The sequence below is a fragment of the Pieris rapae genome, chromosome 21, assembly GCF_905147795.1.
Source record: "Pieris rapae chromosome 21, ilPieRapa1.1, whole genome shotgun sequence".
NCBI classification, from domain to species: domain Eukaryota; kingdom Metazoa; phylum Arthropoda; class Insecta; order Lepidoptera; family Pieridae; genus Pieris; species Pieris rapae.
The window spans coordinates 2,569,815-2,590,049 of NC_059529.1; the positions used below are offsets into that span (position 1 = coordinate 2,569,815).

General features: G+C 33.0%; 1 protein-coding gene across 1 annotated transcript; it reads left to right on the forward strand.

Annotated features, from left to right (window-relative positions):
* Positions 1 to 28: 28 nt before the first annotated feature.
* On the forward strand, positions 29 to 19,955 carry LOC110995437 (nuclear pore membrane glycoprotein 210). Its single transcript, XM_045632962.1, has 28 exons — positions 29 to 323; positions 402 to 552; positions 628 to 748; positions 868 to 955; positions 1,077 to 1,307; positions 1,581 to 2,052; positions 2,327 to 2,412; positions 3,044 to 3,220; positions 3,904 to 4,035; positions 4,999 to 5,084; positions 5,778 to 5,941; positions 6,331 to 6,459; positions 6,819 to 6,958; positions 7,465 to 7,672; positions 8,370 to 8,489; positions 9,471 to 9,671; positions 10,173 to 10,415; positions 11,261 to 11,407; positions 11,762 to 11,872; positions 12,114 to 12,303; positions 13,342 to 13,442; positions 13,873 to 14,154; positions 14,953 to 15,122; positions 15,705 to 15,844; positions 16,213 to 16,394; positions 17,220 to 17,409; positions 17,795 to 18,262; positions 18,454 to 19,955. Exons 1-28 carry the CDS (start codon positions 148 to 150, stop codon positions 18,654 to 18,656), a joined length of 5,109 nt encoding a protein of 1,702 aa, XP_045488918.1. The 5' UTR covers positions 29 to 147; the 3' UTR covers positions 18,657 to 19,955.
* The last annotated feature ends 280 nt before the right edge of the window (positions 19,956 to 20,235 follow it).

The window sequence follows — 20,235 nt, forward strand, 5'->3', positions numbered from 1 at the left end:
CTGACTGACTTGATATTTCATTCAATTTCAAACTTCAAGACTCAAGTTTCAAATCTATCGGTTTAATTTGTTTGAGGTTATCGTAAGTTTAGGATTTTGTTATTGTATTTAATTACAGTAATACTCTCTAATATCCACATGTAACCCATGGTGTTTAACATGGATATTCAATTAAAAACATTTTCGTTTTTACTTATTATTATTGCTAGTGCATTTGTTTGTAAAAGTGCTAAAATAAACACTCCACGAGTGTTACTACCGTGGTTTGAGGATCATTTTGTTAATTTTACCTTTGAAATAATAGAAGGAGGATGCTACACTTGGTAAGTAAGCTATACTTTAATTATATCTTCTGTTTAAGTTAGTTCAATATGTAGAAAGTTACAATTGTTTAATTGTAGGAGTTTGTCACGCGACGATATCATTGATTTAGAGGCTTTATACGACGATGCTTGGGGTCACTGCTCCCGCAGTGCCCGAGTATCCGTATCTAAGACCTGCGTGCCTCCTGGATCAGTCATAATTCTAGCTGAGGAAGTGGCAACCGGCGAGGTAAACTGTCCTACATTTTTTGGCGCGAATTTCATTATCATGACTGAACTGTAAGTTCTTAACTTGCTGTTGTAGATATTACGAGGTGATGTTGACATTGATAAAATAACATCACTTAAAGTGATGAGTACTACATGGAAATTATATTTGGAAGAGGCACCTGAGGCATTTGAAGTGGTTGCTTATGATGATTCTGGTAGGTTTTACATAGAGTACCCTTTTTATATTAAGTTGTATTCATTTTATAGAATCAAGAAAGATAAAGATACAATTTGTATTCATGATAGAATAACTAATATATATGTTTCTTTTCAGGCAATAAGTTTTCAACTTTGGAAGGAATCAGAATAACATGGACAGTAGAAAATGTTGGAAGTACTTATGGAGATGAACCTTTAGTAAGGTAAAATACTATTATTTTATTGTATCTATAAATTATTTTCAATTTAATTAAAAAAAAATACTGTGACCTATTGTAAATAAGTAAATGTCTTAACTTCCAAAATATTATTTTTATATTTTAGGCTTGTAAGGTGGAGTGACACAGATTATGAAGCACCAAGAGGTGTAACAGAACTGGAATCTAAAAGCTTACAAGGCTACTCAGTTTTACTGTATGGTCAAGCAATGGGAGATGCAAGAGTAACAGTCTGTCTTGATGCAATTTGTACTATGTTTAATTTACAGGTTGTGGCTAGTGTTGTACTAACTCCTGCCACAGCTTATGTAGCTCCTGGTGATGCATTAAAATACAGGTATTATTTTAAGTTATCTTATTTGTTAAGACTGACTATAGTGTTAATAAATATTTGGACAATATGAATGGCTAGTAATACAATCCATAAATTTGTACAGCTAATAAAATAAGTATTTGCAAACATTATATATGTAATTTGAGTTTTATTTATTGAAGTTTATTGCTTTGGCCTTTTAAGAAAATCTATATAGCATTAACCATTAGCAAGTAACAGAGATTAGGTAGAATTTCAATTGTTGCACAGAGATACAAAACTTAAATTTATTTTCAGAGTTGTCAGAGCCAGAGCTGGTCGTCTAACTGTTCAAGATGTTGCTGAGACATTGTATACCATGACAATATCAGAATCATCCATTGCATATCTTGAAGACTCCATAAGTCTTGTGAGAGCTACAGAATTAGGAACTACACCAATTTTCTTAATGTCTGGGTCAACTGAAGTTACTACAGCATTGTTAACTGTCACTGAACCTCATAGTATCAAAGTTAATATTAGGCCAGCAAATTTAATTATACAAGGAGAGGAATTTGTTATTCATTGTATTCTCTATGATTCAAATGGACATGCTATAACTGCGGGACAGGATATTTTGATCAGACTAACAGTTGATGGTGGAGCTGATGTAGATTTATTGAGGTCTACTGAAAATGGTACTATAACTGATGCAATTGCTTTAAAGCCTGGCAGGTTTATGGTGACTGCCAAATTGTTTTCTATTGCTGGAAGAGGATTGCCAAAACCTGTAAGTTTGAGCAAGATTATTTAACATTTTAGGCATTGTAATTCTTTATGTTTAAAGATTTATAATGGGGATTTTTGGATAACTGTAACCCTCCAAGGTGGCAAACTTTTTTTTTTTCAATTTTCTCATTCACATCGCAACCTGTGAATGCCTACTATTCCTAAATAATCAAACCTCAATAATCTCAGGAAATCAAATCTATTTAAAATTAACAAAAAAGTCGGATGTTTTCTTTGATGTGAAGATTGTTAAAGGAATAAATATCTATTTACAGGTGGAAGGCCAAGCATCAGCTGTCGCAGTTCGCCCATTACAAATAGTTCCACCAGAATTGTTTGTTGCCTGGACTGACTCTATTCAGTTAGTTAATTTTATAGTAATAAAATAAATACATGCAAGTAAAAGTTAAAATGATATCACTACATAGTATAAAACAAAGTCGCTTTCTCTGTCCCTATGTCCCTTTGTATGCTTAAATCTTTGAAACTACGCAACGGATTTTGATGCGGTTGTTTTTAATAGATATAGTAACATCCATTAAATAGTGGAGAAGTACTGTTATTTTTGAGGTTTCTAATGTGATGTCGTAAATAATTACATTTTTTCCGCTTACATTGCATATGCAGGCTGAACCCTACGAGTTTTATCAAAATAATGTACTAAGTATTGTACACATTGAAAAGGTCTACAGAAAAGTCCGTGATGCTATATGTCTATCTCTTATGGATAACCCACATTTTTATATACAACGTTCACCGATTTTCTGTATTTAGTATCAGCATTGCACCCGTGCGAAGCCGGGGCGGGTCACTAGTTATTGATAAAAGTTATATTAAAAGAAAAATTGTATATATAGGTTATTTATTTATATACTTTCTTGAAAAGTCTTCCTTTAAGATATAATTCTTCCAGTGACTTTCATTGATATATCACCCAGTATTAAAATAAATATTATTCATAGACAAATTTTGTATGTATTCACTTTTTTCAGGGACATTCAACTAAATCATAGTGGTGGTGGGAATGAGTTGGTCTCTTGGTCAGAGGGAGAAAAAGACCAGAGTGCTTTATCCCTTTCTAACAATGGATTATTGACAGTTCATGGAGTGGGACAGCTAAATGTTGGCGTGCATTTGACAAAATATTCTTACATACGAGCTAGCGGCAGGTAATATGTTTATTATTTGTATCTGGAACCAGATATATTAATTATTACTTATAATATTTTTACATTATAAGTAATAATTAAGATTTTCTTTGGATTTCGGAAATTTTTAAATAACGAAAAAAAAGTTTTATCTTTTTACTGTGTTGCTCATAAAACAAGTATTTATTGCTTTGGGAAAAATACAAAGTCTAGACTATGACTGCCATATGTTATAAACATATAGAAACATTATGGTACAAATTAATTTAATTTCAACAAACTATTACATTTGTAAAAGTTATTTTATTATTGACGAATAAATTATTATTATTCATAATATAACACAGATGTTTGGATTAATTATACAGCGTTTAAAATTAACAACTTTTTTACAGTCTACTTCTATTTTTTTTTATAGAACAGGGGCCAAACGGGCACCTGATGTTAAGTAATACCGCCGCCCATGGACACTCTCAATGCCAGAGGGCTCTCAAGTGCGTTGCCGGCCTTTTAATTTAGTGCAATTTTCGTGCACTGCAAGTGCGATATTCGAGTTTGAAATTAGTTTGTACTTCCCCTGTCTAGCGTAACAGGGCCCACATCAAAGTACTTTGATAGTTCCCAGGCCTTATTATTCAGACTTCGATTTTGCTGTGCAAGAATGAGCAGTGTAAGACATAACGTGTTTACTTTGACATTTTCAGAGTGTGGTCAGCAGTACCAGAGTTGGTGCAAGTATCGAGCTCGGGTCACGCGCGTGTTGGCAAACCGCATTATCTTCACATCGCATTAACAGCGACTTATCCTTCTACGGGGGAACTCTATAATTTTCACATGTAAGTTAAAAAATGATGTATGGTTAATACACCAAAACCATATTGGACCCATTCTGAACCATTCATGAATTTTGACTTCAAAAAAGAAGTTTTGACTTGTATGCGATAATGTTAGAATTAAATAATATTTGAGTATGATATATGTGTGCTAATGGTTCTATAGGTATATTTTAATTTTATTTTTTACATATTGTCAGTGAGTATCTGAACTTAGGTGATATGTGAGTTTTTTTTCTAAATTTAATCTGTATAAATAAAATTGAATCGCAAAATATGATTCTAAGCTCAAAGCTCGAAGATGGCTGGACCAATTTGAGTAATTTTCTAAGGAAGGTGTTTTGGAATTCTCTCAAAGGAAAAATATAAAAAAACACATTTTAAAAAAGAAAAGAAAAAACGTTATTACTATAGTACGGACGCGGAGCACGAAGAATTTCGTACAATGACCTTTGGGCCTACTGCCAGTGGTTAAAACATTTTTTTTATAAGTACGAATATTAAAAACGGTAGTTTTGATTTTTATTTAGACTAAACGGCTTGATGGATTTATAAAAAGGAAAAGTTATGATTGCGACTAAGATTTGGTAAAATAAACAGAAATACTCTTAAAAAAAATATTTAATTTTAGTCAGAGGCATCTATTTCTGATGAACTATCAGATGTTTCGCCAGATACGTTACTACTTATATACTATACTATAACATATATACTACTTATAACAAAACAAACCAAAGTACATGTGCACCACCACATGTCTTTATGGTTATGACTAAAAGGTTTACAATCTCTGAATGCGGCGGTCACTGCATCTGTGTGAGCGCAACGGCAATATGTTTATGCGCGAGCGACAAAGACATAAGATGAGCGGTCATTCTACGAAATTCTTCGTGCTCCGCGTCCGTACTATACCAATATCTATGATTGTAAAATAATAAAAAGTAATATGTTTTGGTGTTTTTACAGATGCGATTGCAGTGCATTCGCAGTGTCTTTGGTTGAGGGTCCGGAGCCTTTTAATGTAACAGCGGTGCCTTGGATGAAGCCAGTGGGTAAGACAAATTATTTTCGACTTTAAACTTTACCCATTAAAACTCAAATTTCCTTTGTGTTGTACATTCACTAATGTTAGATCTATAAATATATTGACTCTTTAAAATGTAGTCAAAGCTAAAATAGGCATTATGTCTAAGTGTTATATAGTTTAAATATTTTAATCACATACAAAAAGTTATACATGCGTAAAAATGACGTTATAACAACAACTCAGACGCAACGCTAAATAACTTCGTATCAACAAAATATGTTTATTATGGAATATAGGATACAGATATCACTAAATTTGTCTCGGTAGACATCCCTACTCATCGAACCAATGTGTTTGTTTGTTTTGAATGTAAATTAAAAATTAAAAAAAAGGTGTTTAAAGAACTTTATTTCTCATTACAAAACAGAAATATTTTATTTACATGAGAAACTTAATATTAATATGTATATATTATATACGAGCGAGATATACGTCGCCATTAGCCGTAACAATTTTAGTCAGCTATGTTCATTCTAACATGCATCTTTAATGCCTTTTTGAATTTGTCAAACACTCCAATATTGCGAATTTGAGATGGTAATTGATTAAATAATTATAAAATTTAATAGATAATAAAAAAAAGGTCTCCATGAAATTGTTATTTACTCGTTGTTCCTTGACATTATTGAAATTGAATTTCCTTATATTTTTTTTGCAGAAGGCGCGTGTTGCGTATTAGAATGTTGGTGGACGTCGCGTGGAATATCGAGCGTACGCGTGTCTTACGGGCGTGCAGGCGACACGGCGCGCGTGGCCGTACGCGCTGCCCCCGCTCTGCTTTGGCCTACGAAGGCAGCGGCATTGGTTTCCGCAACTTTACCCGTAAGTTTTTTTATTACTATTACTATTATATATATATATACACTATTACTTATAAACTATTCAAACAGGTTCATCTGATGTTCCGTTATAGAAATAGTTGTGGAACTCTTTTGTACGCGAATACGTTACCGGGTTTAAGGAATCGGCTTGCTTTTTCTCGAATTAAAGTTGTAGTTACATGAATATTTATTGATAGTATATATGTTTGGTTATATTTTTTATTTCGAAAACGGAAAATACATGAAATATTTCTCAGCTAGAAACCGTTTATATTGGAAAATTTAAATGTAGTTTTTAGTTCCCCACGGTTAAAACCTAAACTTCCATTTGTGTTTGTGGGACCAGTGTCTGTCTGCTTAATAAAATAATGCTAATTTTTAACTTTCCAGGTATTAGCTGAAGGTGAATCTCTGTCTCCGAGTTCGAGTGAGGCTAGGATAGCGCACATAGAGTCGCGATCAGGCCCACCGCCCCATAAACATCCTGACGTTCAGCTATTCACTATGAAATGCCATAGAGTAAGGATTTTTTTCTAATTCAGTCCCAGCATAATGTTATTTTTTAATGTTAGTTATACTATCCTTGTTCAATGGACTATCCAAAAAAGTTGGTCAAGTAGTGCCTAAGAAGAAAGCGTTCAAAATATTTTTTCAGCTTAAAATATTAGTATGAATCTGATAATAACCATATTCAATCTAGTAAAACATCTAAAGTAAAAAAAAACTTTGTATTTATTATTTAAATATTTTGATGTAATACGCTTTTTGACAGAAAAATAAATTATCAATAGTTGTGTTGTTTTTTAAACATAGATTGAAAAATGTTGACAAAAAGCATACTGTGATGTGGTATAGATAAATAAAGTTATTATTTACAGAAAGGTGAAACCCGTCTAGAAGTTAGTTCGGAGGTGGATGGCGAAAGGGAAGTGAGCCATCTACCCGTGCATTGTGTAGCGCATGTTAGCAAGATCAAACTAGAGCCTGAAGAGACGCCAGGGAACTGTTCCAATACTAGGTATATTGCGACATTTTTAAAATACTTATAGGGAATTCTTCCAATATAGTGATTTCTTGCATATAATTGGTCCCAAAAACCTAGGTCTGTCTGGAAAGGGGACATATTCCACTTTATAAATAATATATGAGAAACAATTATTTTTAAAGATAAAATTAATAGGTATATTCCTTAAAAACCTGGTATTAGTTAACAAAATATTATGGCATTAAATATTAAACAGTAAAACAGGTTATAAAAATTATTATTACATATAAGCTAAAGCATGTATACATATGCAGTACAGTCATTTATGTAATAGAACTTTCATATAAAATCTATAAACTAAAAACAATATTTCATTTTGTATTTTTCTCGATCTCCCTTTCTCAATCGCTCTCTCTCTTTTTTTCGACAAAACGCTGCACATCTTCGTGACGTTTTATCCGTAAAAAAAATTCCCTCGTGTACCTAAAGAAGTTTCACTTAAAAAAAAATTTATTAAGAAATATTTTTCCATGTTTCAGAGTATGGCTACGTCCAAACCAAGATGTGACAGTAAAGGTGACATTATTGGACGCAGTTGGAAGGGAATTGCTTGATGAAAATGGTCCAAGGGTGTCATGGGAAACTCAACCTAATCACATAGGAATAGAGTACAAAGCGACAGATCGATTGTTCGTTGATTTTGATACTGAATATGATCCAGTTCCAGTACCTCTTAATTATTATCAGGTGCGATTTTTATACAATACAAAGTACTATTTTTTAAATCTCATTTTAACTGTATACCGAGCACTATCTATTTATTGAAACGTAGAGGTATTTCCAAACCGATTCGACTTAGGTGCCTTAAGGAAAAAAGGTCGGCAACACACTCGCTAGGCCTCGATGTAGGTGTTCTGTTCGTTTACCTCCTGACCCATAAAAAATTGTTTCACCTACATTTATATTCTTCAATAAACATACCATAAAAAATATAATTCGTATTAACAATTTGTCCTTATTGGTCTTTGAAAGGTAAAAATTGTAACCAAAAATTACGTACGTACGTACACGTATTTCACAAAAGATCTATTGTCGTACGTATCGCATACTATCATACCCACATTATACAATGTTGTCTTAAATAAAATTGGTCTTTCTGGTGTATACGACAATTTTTATACATAGGATATGTTTTAAATATAAAACTGGTAATTATCTTGGTGGATTCAAAAAATGTATAGTCCCGGCCATTGCTGCCAGTCTAAGTTTTGAAGTCTGATTTCAGATTCGTTTTTTCGGTTATATCTGTTATATTCTTTAATTTTTCTTATAGTCCCTTCACTGAGACATCATTGAAAGTTACGATCTAGTTTATATTACTTAGTAATTTAAGTCCTTTAAGTTACTTTATTTAAAGAGATACATTTCATTTTTTTATATATAGGTTGTAAAGGCTGGAGAGAACGCTATCGGATGGTCAGGTGTACTTAAAGCCAATATACCGGAAGCAACAGCCACCGTCCAGGCGAAGGTTGTAGCGCCACTCAAATGTGAACCCAGTAAGGTAAGACTTGCAAAATCTTTGAAGTACTGTAACAGGCTTTTTGACGGTGGGATTTTTTAAATGAAAATTTATATGTATTAGAATGTAGATGGATATTAAAAAAAACATAGGTATTTCGTGATTCTAATTTAATGCAAAAGTAAATGTAGTAATAGGACCTTGGGGACAAAATTAGGAACTAATGTTTTTTTAATTATATATATATATATATGTATTTTTACTAGTAGAATTCTCTCGTTTTAGTTATTACTAAGCTTTAATTGCGGACACTACTTATAATATATTAACACTTAAGTAACTTACATAAATCTTAATCTAATACCCATTTTACCCGTACTAGACTATGTAAAGTTAGTAATTATTTTTTGGGAAAAAAGATACTTATGTTTAATAAAATCCCAGAGGCTCTTTTATCTCTGCCTTTTAATAAATTTAAGAAATGTATTAAAGTAAAGCTGTGTAACGGCTTGCTATAAAGTTAGCGATTATCTAGTTGGTAAATGGGCCTGGGACTAGTGCTGGGCTACTTGCTAATTAATTTGCTATATTTGTTTTAAATATTGTAGTATTGTTTGATGATTTGCTTTTTTTAAAAGAGTACCGAGTGTTTTTTACGCCGGTTTTTTTCTCTCGGCCTATATCCTGTCTTCTTTGCCCATGAGTTGGGATGCCAACAGGTTCGAATTTAATAACGTTGAATAAGTGATACCTTGATGATCTTATGTTTCAAAATAAACTTATTTTTATTTTATATTAGGTAATCAGTCTGTCCTGTGACACATAGGCCTCTTCCAGCTGCTTCCATTCTTTTATCATGTTAGCTCTTCTTATCCAAGTTGTGCCTCCTATTATCGTTCTCTCTGTCTTCCTTGCCGATGAGTAGGGATGCCAACAGGCTCGAATTTAATGACGTGGAATAAGTGATACCTTGATGATCTTATGTTCCAAAATAAACGTATTTTATTTTATTTTATTTTCCAGGTGAACATAGCGTGGGAAAGCGAAGTAGCGCCAAATTTAGCGACGATTAGCGGCGGTAGTGGGCGTTACAACGTGGAAACACCCAAGGGCGTGTCAGCTAGCATTGACAGTGGGACGTTAAATGCCATCTTACCCGCTCCGGGCACATACGAACTCACTGTGGTTGACCAATGTGTGTATGGAGAGAGACAAACTGTTGAGGTATGTCTAACACAGATACGCTAATAACAACGTTGTACGTATACTCGTTGTATGTAAGTGCGTGCTCCTATTTCACCATGCCTCCTGCTGGTAGAGGACAAATCTTTGTTTTTAATTTATTTTATTATTATTTATTACTCAAGATGTCATATGGAACATGGTGTAATGTTTGTAGCTTACGTTGTGTAAAAAAAAACTTGGCGATTTAAAAGAGTGGCGGAGTTTATTGCCTGTTCTTCTCTTGCCTTCTACGGTCTTGATTTGAGAACTGACAATGTAAAATTAGAAGTATTTAATGTTTTATTTGACGTTCATCAGTGTACATTGTGTTACCTATATGAATAATAATTTTAGATTTGACTTTCACAACAATTTTTTTTTTGTTTTTTTTTATGTTTTTTTTTTGTTTTTTTTATGTTTTTTTTTTTGTGTGTGGCTCACACAAACGCATACTTAAGGTCCATCGATACAATTATTATTATATAGCAAATCGTTTTTCAGGTTAATATAGAAGAGGTCCTAAGCGTAGAAGTATCGACCGCTCGGGCAATATGCGTAGGCGCATGTGTTCCCATTACGGCGTTGGTCAAGGGTGTCTCACATCGATATCTGACCACAAGTAGACACCCTGAGTGGCGGAGTAGTGGGAATGTGGTGGTCAAAGATGGTACCATTTGTGGGGTCACAGAGGGTTCTGGAAGAGTTAGGGCTATGCTTGCTGGAGTTTGGAGTCCGGAACATGAGGTAACATAATATATATTAATAAACCAGTAGCGGTACAACCCTATATGGGTTTCGGCATCCGATTTTATCCGTTTATCGATATTGTAATAACAAAAAATTAAAAAAAAAACAACATTAGAAGCAAGTCCTAAGCATTGCGTTTAGGAGAATCCTAAACGGAGATAGGAAAGTGTCATACTGTGATTTAAAAACGTACTTAGAAATGAATATTGGATAGCAAAAAGTTTCTGGTAATTTTATAAAATTACCTTTATATATTTTATTTATATTTTTAGTTGAAGTTTGGTCATGCATAAGCTAAATAAATAAAAAATACAAAAAAACAATAATCAAAGAGAAAAAATTAAATAAAAGAAATAATGAGAGGTATATGTATATAATATATATGTATATATTTTTTTTCCTTTTCCCATTCGGTTCGTCTCAAGCAAGTAATGCGTGTGTGTTGTGGTTGTAAATAGCAGACAGACAGAGCTGGTCATTCTGCCAGAGAATCAGCTAGTTTGTGCCTCAGTCGCAAAAAAATAATATATTAACACTTAGTAGGAAATGATAATAATAATATTAGTGAAAGTTAGCAATATCGGGAATGAAGTCTTGTGCAATATGGTGTGAGTTAAATAAAATTAAATTAAAGATTAAAAATAAAAATAAATGTTAAGAATTAGTTTAATTATTACTATAATTGTTATCGTTATTATATATTTTTGTCGAAACTCTTCGTTTTTTTACAACTTCGATAAAGACGTTTCACTTCAAGAAATATTTTTTTTAGAGCATTGTCTATTCATATAAAATAAGTTACCGCCACAGCGATCAAAATTAAGACTTTCTTAATAAACCAGGTGACAGTATTCCCAAGTCTACGAATTGTACCGGAACGGTCTCGTCTGCCACCTGGAGCCAGATTGCAGCTGAGACATTCTGGTGGACCTCCGAGTCATCTAGCAACATTCACATATAAATTGATGCAGGGAAATTCCTTTGTTGAGGTAATTCTACATTTTTTTGTACCTAGTATTTTTTTTGTTGTATAACTGTAATTAGTCTGTGTAAAATTGTAGCATAAATTAGCTTCTTATAACGATATAGTTAAAGTAATTTCGTAAAAATAAATAGGTCAGATATCCAGAAATGCGTAGATGCATCTTAAAAACTACTAAACCAATTTTGATGAAACTTGGAAAACTCCCTAATATTAAATATACATTTAAGGTTCTCAGAAGTTTATCGCCTATATTGGCGAAATTTACCATTGTTTTGAAATCTAATTAGACAGCAAAATAAATTTATAGGTCAAATGTTATACTCTTTTTTGAAATCGGTTAATAGGTCTTCCATTGCAGGTGTCACAAGCGGGTGCAGTCCAAGGCATAGCTCTTGGCGCATCTCGTATAATGCTGATCGCCGCTGACATATCTAGTGTCGAACTAGCTACTGCCGAAGCGGAAGTTGAGGTAAATGAAACTAAGGACGCGAATGACAACCGTTTGACAACATGACATGTGTCATAACATGTTTTTGACATACGGAAGTCACGCTTAGCGTTAAATCTTTTCGATGTCATTTTTTATAGTGCACAGGGGAGGAGACTCATTTGTACGATACGGTATTTGTTACCATGGTTACCGTTGGTACGTACGTTAACAACGTATACGCTAAGTCCTTGTTTTATAATTTTTTTATGTGTATTTTTAGGTGATACCGATATCAAATCTACGCGTACGAGCCACAACACAAACGCTTTTAGTGGGGAAACCGGGGCGAGTGTGGATAGAGGCGGCCGGGTTGGGCACATCGGCCCTCTTAGCCCTGCATCCCCCTCCTAAAGCAACTTGGTCTTTACGAGATCCGAAATCGGCTATTTTATACACTACACATACTATAGGTGAGTTATTGTTGATTTTTATATCACAAGGCAACAGGATGATGATGATGAAAAAAAACATATATGCAATTCACACGTGGTAGAAGTGAAACCTTCAAAAACAAAGTTTTTATAATTAATCAAATTAAACATTTTTCACTATCTAAATGTATTAAACATTTATTTAAAAACAGTATATTTTGATGATAAATTTTAATTTATAAGTTTAATATAAATCTTTAATTTCATAAAAACTAAAACAACGAAAGTTTGAAATTGGATAAAATTAAAAAGCGGCAGTAAAAAGAGGCTGTATAATGCCTCCTATCTCATTTACTCCCACGTTAAATCTTATGAATTTATGTTTCTGTCTTTTTTAACTGTCGGTTTTTCCGTTGCATCCGGTTTGAAATTACGATTATAAAAAAGTTTATCTATCTCATTTTCTCACACGTTTAATCTTATGAATATATGTTTCTGTCTCTCTTTTTCTGTTGCATCCGGTTTATAATCACAACGATTCTAAAGAAGTTTCACTTCAATAGAGCCGCTACAAGCGCTGTCTCTGTCTCACTGTGTGTTCTGTTAGTCGTTAAACATTATTTAAAAGTACTTAGATATGAATTATCATTAGTTTTATTGTATTAGTATCTGTTAGGAAATGCGGTGATTGTACTTTAATGGTAAACAGGTCGAAAATTTAAAGTTTTATAATTAAAATGAGCAGTGTTGGTTTAGTGGCTTCAGCGTGCGACTCTCATACCTGAGCTCGTAGGTTCGATCCCCGGCTGTGCACCAATGGACTTTCTTTCTATGTGCGCATTTAACATTTGCTCGAACGGTGAAGGAAAACATCGTGAGGAAACCGACATGTCTTGGACCCAAAAAGTCGACGACGTGTGTCAGGCACTGGAGGCACCCACTTACCTATTAGATTTAAAAATGATCATGAAACAGATTCAGAAATCTGAGGCCAGGACCTAAAGAGGTTGTAGCGCCACTGATTTATTTTATTTATTTATAATTGAACTTAGGAAGTCATTTGTGTAAATGTTTCAGATATGCTGGAGAGATCATCGGCTGAAGGTCTGTCAATTCGCGTGGTACCGTTGAAGGCTGGGGTTATTGCTATCGACGTTCGAGTACGGAATATGGGACAGGTACTTGTCATAATTTTTTTTAATATTTTTTTTTTAAATTTGTAGGTCCGTATTGTAGAATGTCACTCAAACTTACATTTGATTTCGACAGCTGTCAAATGATTTTATCTATTTGACATTTGACATATTTGACAGAGCTCCATCATTATATCAAAATAACTGATATTCTTAAAAAAATACTAAATACTAAATGATGCAAGTATCAATAAAAATTGGCGTATTTCCTGCACTTAGTCCTATATCTTGGTGCTATATGCCATATGGGATAATATGGCAGGATAATATAGTGTTTCATTAATAGCACTGGCTATTAATGAACCACATCCCAAAATAATTATTTTTATAATTAAAATCATAAATGTGTTGAAAACTTTTTTTATTGACTGTTTCGAAATGACCAAAAAATGAATGAAATTTATTAATATTCTAGATATCAGACACGCGTTCTTGGGACAGCACAATCGAAATTCTCGGTGTATCTGAGATCAGGACTTCAGTGGATGGTCTACCTCAAGAGATGTCCTCCAATCGTCTATCTTTAGCTGTCGGGGCTACTGTCAAACTGAACTCGTCTCCTAGAAGCAACTGGGTCGCGTATGTGGAGGAGGCTTTTGATTTGAGGCCGAACGGGGAACTAATAGCTCTGAAAGCTGGTCATGGAGTCGCGGTGGTCAAGCACAGTGATGAGAGGAATGGTATACATAGGGAAAGTGTGAGTATTTTTTAACGTAAATTAATTAATAAAGCTTTTTATAAATGTGACGAATACTTAAATGATCATAATCCTTGGGATTGATTTGCTCCAGTTCAAACAATTTGTATTAAAAACTTTGCGATTGAAAAGAGTGGCGGAAAGTTTCTTGCCAGTTCTTCTTACCCGCTCTACACCCTTGACTTGCGAACTGGTAGTAAATGAATACTTACAATTCATTTAATTTGTTTTTTTTACCTTTTAAGTGTACTTGTTTAGCTATATGAATAAAGCTATTCTGAGTTTGAGTGTGAACTAGCTTCAGAAAAAGTCAATGTCGTTTTGGCGTCATTTCTGGTTTTGTGATAATTTCTTTCTCTCTTTAAAGGCAAGAAGTTGAGCCAACGCCGAGTAGATTTTTGAATCAATATATATATAAATAATGAATAGTTTGTTTGTTTTATTTTGTGTTTTTTTTAATTAAAATTTGATGACCTATACTTATTCAATCTATTGTCACAAATAATTTAATTAATTTTTTCTCAGATATTTTTTATATCTTAACAGGTACTACTAATAAGATAGAACTACACAATAATACCTACGAACATTATATGTTCTAATATAATGTGTATGTGTGTAACATTTGTGATATTATATTTTCTTGTATCTTTTAAGCATATATTCTTTTAGGACTCATAAATAAAACTGAGCGTGCTATTTTCGAACTAACCTACTATATACATACTTCATACTTCTTCACTATATACACACACGACCTCGTTTAAGTGTGTGCAATAAACACAATTTGTCGTTCAGATGATCCATGTCGAGGTATCCGTACCGCATTATTGTACGGCAGAGCCAACGGGCGAAGACGAGTCATTGCACGTAGTTCTACGTAATTCTATTGGCCGGGAGCTGATCGCACCTCAGGCGAACATGAGTGTTCTAGCGCCACACACGGCGATTGTTCGTCGATCTAGCGGGTAATTATTGACTTATCTTTTATTTAAGGAAATATATTTTAATCGTATAGAACTTTAGATTTAAATATTTTTGTTTTATAAACGAATTATGTATATGTTTAGAGCCTAATTAAGAAAAATATAACAATGTCAGTGACAATTTATATTAAGATATTTAAAATATACAAGGAAAATTATATATATAGTAGTGGAGACGACAGACGTCCAGTACACATGATTGCAACAATTGAAAACTGAAAAACAAAAAATCATGTCATTTTTAATCTTAATCATTTTAAAATCTAATTGAACACGCTTTCATCAAAAATTTCTAGGAGCTCTTTTACAAAGACATTCACAGATTTATATAGTTCGACTGTAATCTTGATAATATAAAGTATATGTTTTTGTTATAAAAACGCGTAGATAAGAATTACATATATTAATTGTAATAACCACCACATCGCGTCGGTTCTCTTTCCACATACAATCTAACAAGTGTTAGATGGTTTAATTCTTAAATTCTCTTTTAATATACGGAAAAATCAGTGTTTTTTATATATATTCTATTTCTTTCTAATCCGCTCTGTAATAACCTTTCAGTGGTCTTGGAACTGAATTACTTCTATCAGCGATAGAGGGCAATGGTGCATTTATGGGCTTCCAGAGTTCCATCGGAGGCTATACAGCTACAGATGAAGTTTGGATAGCTGCTTCGGAAACTGGAGTTAATAGGATTATAGGTATTTTATCCGTTTTGATTTACTGTTTTTTTATTGAAAATAATCAAAATTTTTAAGATAAGTGATATTGGCCTAAAATTTCCTATAAATTGGTTAGTTTTATTACGAAGTCATAAAAATGGCACGTGTCTATGGTTTGAATCTCAACAGATCTGCATTTGTCAAATATGTAAAATATTTGAATAGAAAAAATAGTTCTTGAAACTAGCTTTAAGTTTGAGTGACAATCTGGAATACGGACCTCGGATAGAGTATCTATCGTATTTTTGAATGAATTCCGGAGATTCTGGGTTTTGTCAGGGGTAAATACCCCTAAATACAGTGAAATAGTAAAACTCAATTTTATTTCAATATTTAATGATTTGCAGGTACGGGCAGTTGGGCTATATGCCTCGAGGGCGTCGGTTGGCGTGCACCAACGGGCGTGAACGTATACGTTGGTACCGGGGTATCTCTTGCCATTTTAACAACAGACGTGTCCGCAAAACACGTACTACGCCTGGATAGGCCCCCCGCGGCATATACGTTGCATCAAGTGCCCGTGCAGAAGGTAATATGTTAATGATTTTTCGGCACTAAGAGCATTATACGTAGTCGGTCCCAAAGTTATGTCACTGGCACATTATTTTTAAATTTCGAACATGAATGATTTTATTAAAAAATAATTGCGTTCTATTTTTGAATTTGACTATTGTTTTAAAACAAAAAACAATCACTTTCCGTAATTTTTCACATGGAGCGGAAATTGAAAGAAAACCGTATAGCTGTTATTGTTTTGCAACTCTGTGGGCACTCGCCGAGAACCATTTTCAAAAGACTTAATAGCTTACGCAAAGGAAAAATTTAAAGGCAACAGTACAATAATATTTATGTAAAACAAAACTTTTGGATGCTATCCACATGCTAAAATTATAATGGTCTAGGACACTTAATAAGATTTCCAGACAAAAGGTGGGTTTCCAATCCTTAACTAAAGGCCCAACCAATACTGAGAATTTTTACTGAATATAGGGCTCTTAATATTTTTTTAATATCAATATTTTTCCATAAGGTCGTAAACAAGACACGTTTTATAATGATATTAATAATTATTTATTATGGTGTATTTTATTTATTGAGAAAGATTTACAGGTTATAACTATCTTCCTTGCTATATATTAATAAAGTTCCTTTTAACCCCTTAAACAAATCTTTTCACTTAATTAAGTACTAATAATAAACTGGATTGGATTGGTAATTCATACAATCATAGATATTTCTATTTAAAGACCAACCTTCCTCCATATATGTTATTTGTAAAAAGAATTGCATCGAAATTTTACAATCGGGCTATATAATAAGTATAGATTTTAATTTAAATACATGTTTTTGTTAGATGGAGTTCCTCCCTGGCGAGTGGCCATCTTCTCTCATACCTCTAAGCATCGATGCTGATCTTGGCACGGGGCCATTGCTGTGCACTGAAGAACAGAAGTATGCGGTTATAGGTCTTGAGGTGCAATTGCCTTTTTCATGTCGAACCAAAGCTCCGCATACAGCTCAACCAGTCTTGGATATTGTTAATGGTAATAATAATTTTGCCTATATTACCTCTTTTGTGGCTTAGTGTTTTCAGAAAATAATTAATGTTAACTCAATATAGCGACAATGTATCTCTGTAATAATCCTGCAGCATGGAGGAAGACAAAAAAAAAGTTGTTTTGAATAAACAAAACCCTATACTTCATTTTTATTACCTACTGTTCAATAAATGGGGATTTATAATATTAAGTAAAAACTATGCTATGAACTAAAAAATTAGTGCGTATAAATCTTTCTAGAAATGTAACAAGTGAAATCTCCGCGTTATATAGGGGACTACCCGTGTTATACAAGAAATCGCGTAATATGAAATACGTTATAAGAGTACCGTGTTATAAGGGGGTTTACTGTACTTAATTACTTTTTCAGGTCAACTGGGTTGTTCAGTTATCCCCGCTATAAAACTCACACAAGCATTAGAGGTGGACCTATGTGCAGAATGGGGTATATTCCGAGCCTGTACCAAAGTTCTTCTATTACCTCCAATTCATGTATCAGAAACCAAAGTGTCTCTTCAGAACCCACCAGCCCACTTCACAATTCATGGTCACCCACGAGCAATGAAACATATAAAAATGACCACATCGCCTGGGTTGAAACTAGAGCCAAGTGTAAAAGAAAGTGAAATGATAGTTACAGTGAAAAGTGAAAGTGATGTGTGCGGTATTGGATTTGTCACTATTGCATCACGATTGACCTCTCAAGAACTAAGAGTGGAGGTTGAAAGGGAATGTGATATAGGCTGCGGCACATTACTTGGTGCTTTGTTTTCCCTTCTGAGCCCATATATTCCTACAATTTTGACATGCACTGCTATTGCAGTTGGATATATATATGGTAAGTTTTTTATAACATGTTTGTAGTTGTCTTCTTTATTCCAATGCAATGTGATATTGATATAAAAAGGGAAATCTAAAGTAAAGTACATTTTTTACGGTATAGTTTCTTTAATTCTTATTTATTAAGAAAAATAATCGACTACCTTGTGTCAAAAATAAATAATTTCTATTTGTAACATTTATTTTCAGTGCAATCAAAGCTACAAAGTAAAGCTCCAATACGGCTTCCCACTGAGCCAGTACCAACAGTATTGCCTGAAACTCCAACACTTCGGACTCGTACATGGTCTAGGAGTCCCTACGCCTCCAATGGACCTGCCAATCCAATCTATGGAGATGCTAGTGTACTACCAGATACTAGTTTTTCACCATTAAGACCGTCTTTTATATAGTAACTGTAGTGAAGTGTTGTGAATAAGTATAGTGAAGTTCGGGTTTTAGTTAATATGTGACATATCAGCATGAAACTATGGTGTGATATTGGAAGGAGTGTCGTAAGTTCATCTAGTCTTAACTAAAACTAGGAAAGGAATCTACTATTTGAAGGTGGTAGGTGGACATTGTCCAGTGTGATTTTGAGTAGTTTCATAAGTTTTGATCTCTCAAAACATATGAAAACTCTCTCTCTATTGTCATGAATAATTAATTACCAGCAAAACAAATGGTATGAATCTTTAATGCTTTTGGAACCATGAATAGGTTGGTAGTTAACCCAAGTAATGAAAAACAATTTGACAAATTAAACTTCTCAGAAAATTTAAACCATACAGCTCATGAATAAATAACTATTTAGGTTTTGTCAAAGGTTTTTATAGTATTTTATTAGTACTGTGTTCGTGATAGAAAACATTTTTTTAATTTGATAAATTGGTTGTATTTGTTGTGATCAATAGTGTAAGGAATTGTGGAGCCAAATTACAAATAAAAAATATGAACATCTTAATAATATATTTTATTCATTGCAACAAAGACTTGATACATTAAAATTGTTATAATGGCTGTTGTTTTTTATTATTAGTTTAGGATTGATGTATTTTAAGATAAGCTTGGAATTTGTTTGTCCATTTAATTTTTCTAATTTATTTGACATGTGTGATGTTAGCTTATAAACCCAATTTTTCAGTAAACATTTAATTTTTGGTACATTATAATTATTGTAAAATTAATTGTGAACAAGTCTTGAAATGTAATGTAATGAAACTTCTAAAACTTTAAAATTGTGAAAAAGTTTTCAATCTGTTTGACCCTTAGGCAGTTTATAATGGGGTAAACACTTAACTGTATTTATTTCACACTCGTACTATGTGATCAGAAGTTGCAATTAACAATTAAATGCAATGAGTAAACATACTTATCCAAAGGATTATTTTTTTTTACTATAATTATGTAAATGTGCCTTTGACTGTACTGTAAATATAACAAGTTTGTTTTGTAAATAACAAAGATGTCTGATTTTAAAATGAATATTTTTTTAAAATAAAAAACATGTTTTATTTAATAATGATGTTTCTTCAATCTGTAGAGGTTAGAGAGTGCATTTGAAAACTTCCCCCTTTGTACTTTTTTTTTTTTAAATATAGATGTTCAGAAAAACTTTAAATTAGAATTTATAATATTCAACGTACTAAAGGACTAAATAATTTGATAAGTTTAGATTTTCGTTGTTTTTTGTCATTAAATAATTAAATTGATATAACGCGTTTAATATTCGTTCTCCATGTCACTTTTTGTTTATTGTATGGCCTTTTTGTGCAAGTTTCATAATCTGCAAGACTGGATTATTTGGCTGAGAATTTTTTGCTTTGTATTGTGTATGCAAGTCTTGTGTAGTCAGTCTAAATCTTTTGTTGGGAAAAAAAAACAAAACCTCAATTTCGCCGGAAGGGACGAGATTCATATTGTATATATTATACAAAAGAAGCTGAGTTATGTAAATAGTATGTTGTTACAGAAACGTGACATCTATTGACG

What these genes read in the sequence shown, in the direction of transcription:
- LOC110995437 (XM_045632962.1), top strand. Translation starts at nt 148, where the DNA reads ATGGTGTTTAACATGGATATTCAATTAAAAACATTTTCGTTTTTACTT. An exon ending in TCACTATGAAATGCCATAGA is followed by an intron (nt 6,460 to 6,818) that starts GTAAGGATTTTT and finishes TATTATTTACAG; the next exon opens with AAAGGTGAAACCCGTCTAGA. An exon ending in AGTCTTGGATATTGTTAATG is followed by an intron (nt 17,410 to 17,794) that starts GTAATAATAATT and finishes TTACTTTTTCAG; the next exon opens with GTCAACTGGGTTGTTCAGTT.